At 35.1% G+C, this 5,364-nt stretch overlaps 1 protein-coding gene across 2 annotated transcripts; it reads left to right on the top strand.

Moving 5' to 3' along the window:
- Positions 1-90: 90 nt before the first annotated feature.
- On the top strand, positions 91-2,267 carry LOC118750859 (inner nuclear membrane protein Man1-like). Of its 2 annotated transcripts, XM_036485589.1 has the most exons (2): positions 174-260; positions 322-2,267. In XM_036485589.1, exon 2 carries the CDS (start codon positions 335-337, stop codon positions 1,952-1,954), a length of 1,620 nt encoding a protein of 539 aa, XP_036341482.1. In that variant the 5' UTR covers positions 174-260; positions 322-334; the 3' UTR covers positions 1,955-2,267. The 2 variants fall into 2 exon arrangements, with proteins under 2 accessions (XP_036341481.1, XP_036341482.1); XM_036485588.1 differs by having other exon boundaries at positions 91-2,267.
- Positions 2,268-5,364: the final 3,097 nt, after the last annotated feature.

Raw genomic sequence — 5,364 nt, 5'->3', positions numbered from 1 at the left:
AATAATTTTCACCACATTAAATAGCTGCACATCACCCTAATTGCCGAAAAAGCGTTGCTTGCAACACTAGTCCTTTATGGGGACCAAATTTGGTGAAAAAAAACAGCTAAGTTTGTTTACTGGATATACTGAAGAATAAATTATTCATACCATATTAAAATATAAGATGAATACCTTTGAGGAGCTAAGTGATGTCGAATTGAGGCAGAAATTATTAGTCCTTGGATATCCTAAAATACCTATCACAGAGACTACGCGTGGTATACTCATAAATAAATTACGAAAAAACTTCAAATCCAACTCTATGCTGTCACACCGTAGGAATCCTGGTCAGATGTCTAAACATGATTTGCCAATGACTCGGCGCATATATAATATTAAGTCCACAGTTAAGGAAGAAATGCAGACCGCTAACTGCACTGAACATAAATATAATCGCACTCTTAAAGAGTACTTGCCTTTTACTGTGAGTGGCCTGCAACATACTGATCATTTATATTCACCTACGACGGATTTTATTCTAAGTTCGCCAGAAACGAATGTTTCCAATACCTCCTGCAAAGAATCTCATTTAGGAGTTGTAAGCAGATTATTGAGTTTCCGGGAAAAAACGTTTCGAAAACCAAAAGCATGTGAACATAATTTCCAAACACTTCTGTCGTTACCAAAAGAAACTAACAAATATCTCAGCAAATCAAAGAGGACGATGTGTGATTTTTTATCGTATATAAGCACTCAATCCCTGCTAAATCAAAGCTTTAAACCTTGCGTGCTAGTTGGAACGTTCATAGTATTTTTTATTTGCTTGGGATTAATTTACATATTTCAAAGTCCAAAGCATTTGCAAACTTACAATTTCGTAAGTCAAATACCGGTATGCGATGGTACCTTCACAACAGATGATTGTTTGTCTCCAGTCGACGCGGATATTGCAATTAATTTAATAGCGGAAATTGAGAAAACCCTTAAAATTCGTTCTAAAAAGTATGAATGTAACAATAAAAAAACTTCAATTAGCGAAGCAGAGCTCATAAATTATATGGAAACAATGGGCCATAATTACAATGTGCACACTTGGAGGAAACATTTGATACATGCGAGATTTCTTATAAAGCAAAACCCTCAGTGGAATATAGCAACAACAGATGGGGAAAACTACAAATTTTTAATAGTAAATCCTGTATTTTGCTTTTTGGTCACAAAGCTTCAAAGTTTCTTTGTGATTATTGGTATAGGAGCTATAATTGCTCTACTGTCTGGAATAAGCTATACAATATATCGTTACATCAGGGCTTGGCGAGTGAATCGTTCTAATATTATTGAACAGTTCACTACAGACATTGTAAACGAACTCATTTATAGAGCTTCTCTTAGCGAAACTCCAGAAGAACGTGAAGTGATTATAATTCATTTGCGTGATAAACTGATTCCTTTTAAGAAACGAAGCACTCATTTAAAATTTTGGAAAGAAGCATTACAAATTTTAGATGCAACAGATAGCCGAATACAATTTGGTGTAAAAAATGTGGATGGAGAAGATTATCGAACAATGAAATGGATAGGTAATGCAAATGGTAATACTCGAGCAAATGGGCTTCTTAAGAAATGGCAAAGTCCAGCATTCGATTGCGCAAATAAAATTGATAACCCACCTACTTCATGTTTAAAAATTCGGCATATGTTTGACTCCTCAGAAGTCAACATTCCGAATTTGAAACAAATAATAGAAGCAGCTCTAATAGAGAAAGTGGGAACTCGTTGTTGTATTCAAGATATCCAGATTGATAAACAAAGTTGCTGTGTTTATGTTCGATGTGGTAGTGAGATTGATGCTGGTATAATACATAATGAGATTAATGGCTGGTGGTTCGACAAACGTTTAATATCGATTAAATTCTTACGACTACAGCGGTATCTAGCACGTTTTCCGAACAGTGTGGGCTTAGATTCCTAAGTAAAACAACAGCCTGTTGACTTTTGTATTTAAATACATTTATTGTAATTATCCTTTTATTTAATTTGAATGAAAAAAACGGCAGTTAAACGAAGCAGCGAATATCGTCTGCCTTACTAAATAATATGATCCGTAAAATATTTTAATTTTCTAAATAAAATGTAATTAATTATAAATATTTTTCATAGTTCGTAGATCCTGCGCGTTTAAAGGGGGATACACGACATCAGCTTACTGGCGTCATCAAGGGATTGTAAAATCAAGCTCGAAGCATAGAACATACCAGCATGCTGGTACAATATTTATTTCTTTACAAATGAAGTCCGGAAAAGATCGAAATGAGTTCCGAAACCTTATAAATTTTATACAATTTTGTTAAACATTAGTTTTTTAAATTTACTATTGCAATATTGTGAAATTTAATCTTACACAAACACGGTTTTGGCACATATAGTGCAAGAAATTTCCGCCAAAATAAGTTTTAGGCTGTGCGAATCGGTAAGATTTTTCTCCGTGGTGAGACGGCGTAGACAACTTTTCTATGGTGTACAAATAAATTGGCCCGTAGTTATAGTCAAAGTAAAATTGACTCTAAAGTTAAAAGCAGTTTGTTGCCATAACTTTCAAGAGGATATCTGTCAAAAAAACTTGTTTTTAACTTTAGAGTAGACTTTATATTGACTAGAGCTACGGGCCATTGAATTTTTATTTTTATTTTTTGTATGATCCGAGTTCAATCCTCGGCAACGAATTTTTTAAAAACCGGGTTTTAAGCTTTATTGCTTAAAAAATTCATATTTTTTTATCTTATTTAACGTTTGGAAACTTTTTTATCCATCTTTTTTCTTTCACTTTAAGTTTCTTAAATTTTTAGTTGTTCCTGTTTTAAAAAAATGTTTTTTTCATTTCGCTTAGTTTTTAGAAAACTTATTGCTAAAAGATAAATATAATAATACTATGAGCACATCTTTCAATAGGTTTGTTCGTCGAAAATCCAGCAAGATTTATCCAACACTCAAAATATCAGAGAGTAAGAAAAAATTCTCTCAAAATCTCTCTCATGTTGAGAAACTTGCAAATTTCTGCACGAACGCAAATTTGCAGGAATTTGCAAGTTTCCCTGCCAGCTGGCGTTCACAGTTGCATTTCAAACAAAAAATTTTTATAGAATTTTAAAATTCGTTCGGATGGCCAAAAACAGGATATACATGTATATTTCTTGTTGTTCTGACTTTCTTTAACATACATTTCAATTTCTTCTTCGTACTAGCTGTCGGGTTTCTTAAATCGACTCTGGTTGCTATTGCATTCCGATTGCGAATACCATTTTTTTTTCAGCCGAATTAAGTTCAAATCATTGGAATTAACTAAATTAATTATATCAACAATTACTTACTTCCTTGTTTCTTAAAAAAAACGCAAAATGGCAAAATTTTTTCCAGCAAGAATTTGCAACTTCTCTCGAAGAGAACTGTCACTTTGCTCTCACAATTTTTGAGTGTTGGATAATTTTTTGGTCTGCACGAACGCGATTTGGGCAAAAATCGTGATAATTCGTACAAATTCGTAAAAATTTTTTGCTCGACGCACAAACCTAATTAGTTATTCGAAATACAGAAAAGGGCTTTCAGCCGAAATATAAAGACTTTTGTCTCGAAAGACTGAGGTGGGTTGAAAGACAGATGCCAGAATTGGCCTGTTATTGATCTTGTTTGTCTTTTAGCAAACAATTTAATTAACACCCCTATTCTGCAACACTTTCGTATTCGGATTTTGCTACGAATCGTAGGAATGGTATGCTGCAATCTGAATCGTATCTTCGAAATTCGTAACAATGGCATGCCTAAAAACGAACGAGCAAGCTTTTTTGCGTAATTTTGTAGGAAAACAATTCTGTGTCGGAGGCGAGATAAAAGATGTAAATCGATGTGTGTTTTCAGGAAATATTAGTTGCGTTCATTTAAAATGATAAATTTGCATTTTGCATATACGTATATTTTTATCCACTACTTTATATAAACGAGCAAACAAGAATCTTTGTTGCCCCTTATCGAGAAACCTGGGTCCGGTTGAGTTATTTGAACAATAATTTTCGGTTGTTATGTCCAAACGCATAACCCGAATCTAAAAACTTTAACATACACGTGTAATCAAGGATTAAACCTTTATTTAAAATAAATGTTTCAAATTATTAATAAATTCGGTTTGCACTACGCACTTTTTTGCAAATTTCGATGTGGGTTCTGCGCAAAAATACTGTGATATGCACAAGAAATATTGTATACCTTTGACATTCGGTAGCCCCTCTTCTCCGGCAACGCAGACCCCCACTAGAAAGAGGACAGTCGCCGCTTTCTAAAAAGGCGACCCCCCCTTGGGCTCCTCCCACAGGCCCCTAGAGAACCGTTTGAAAAAGGGGGAGAAACGGAATTTTCTTAGGCAAGCAGCAGTTTGAAGGGGGGTTGATCACCTTTTGCAGAGAACACCTTTATGCGTAGGCGGCTTTCGGCCGCACTTAGGGATTATAACCCTCAGGCAGTAGAATTCTCCTGTGTTGCCAAAGAAGGGGGCTGATCACCTTTTGCAGAGAACACCTTTCTGTGTAGGCGGCCTTCGGCCGCACTTAGGGATTATAACCCTCAAGCAGTAGAATTCTCCTTTCTGTTTTGCGAAGAAAAGGAGCTGAACACCTTTGCATATTTTTAATGCTTACTGGGTTATATCCTATCTTTTGCAGATTTTGGAGTTTGACAGCTGAACTCCGCCATTTAATTGCATATGCAACCAAAGTCAGACGCATGATTTAGAAGGTGTTTTTATTTAATAAATTGCGATTAATTGGTTAATATTAAAGTCATAAAGAAAGTTATAACTCATCGAGTAAAGTGTAAAGTGAAGGAGAATATAAAACTATATTGGTGAAGTGGCTGCTTTAAGGAGAATAGGATTGTAAATGTACGCTTATTTCCGAATTTTACAAAAAATTACATATTTAATAAATTAGTGACCAAAAATTACAAAAGTGGATGTTAAAATAATAGGTGCAATCCCGTATTCCTCGGACTCGGACTAGTTAAACTGTCAAAAAATAAAAATTCGCTCAGAGCGAGAGAGTAACATTGAAAAGTACGGGATCGCTTTCTAGTAAAAAATGGTAACTTCTGTCAACTTCAACATAACCTCCAAATTTTGGTACCCGGGAGCGCTACTAAACCCCACCCATTTTTTTAGTTCCTTTCCACTTTGTTTCCCTTCATACAGCTGAGTTCGAAAAACAACTGATACCTGGCAAGGGTTGGTTTTCCTTTATGACCGTTCGTTAAAGGGGCGACGGGCGAAAGGTAAGTGGACGTGACACTTCTAACCCACCTCTTTAAAGAGTGAATGAACTGTCATTGACAAAAATGCAG

This window comes from Rhagoletis pomonella, unplaced genomic scaffold, assembly GCF_013731165.1.
Source record: "Rhagoletis pomonella isolate Grant_MI unplaced genomic scaffold, Rhpom_1.0 Rhpom_scaffold_00429, whole genome shotgun sequence".
In the NCBI taxonomy this organism is placed as follows: domain Eukaryota; kingdom Metazoa; phylum Arthropoda; class Insecta; order Diptera; family Tephritidae; genus Rhagoletis; species Rhagoletis pomonella.
The sequence above is the reverse complement of the archived record's forward strand: the minus strand, read 5'-3'. Positions and strand labels throughout refer to the sequence as shown.

Bases quoted from the DNA above. Each gene is read 5' to 3' on its own strand.
- LOC118750859 (XM_036485588.1), top strand. From the start codon at position 167: ATGAATACCTTTGAGGAGCTAAGTGATGTCGAATTGAGGCAGAAATTA.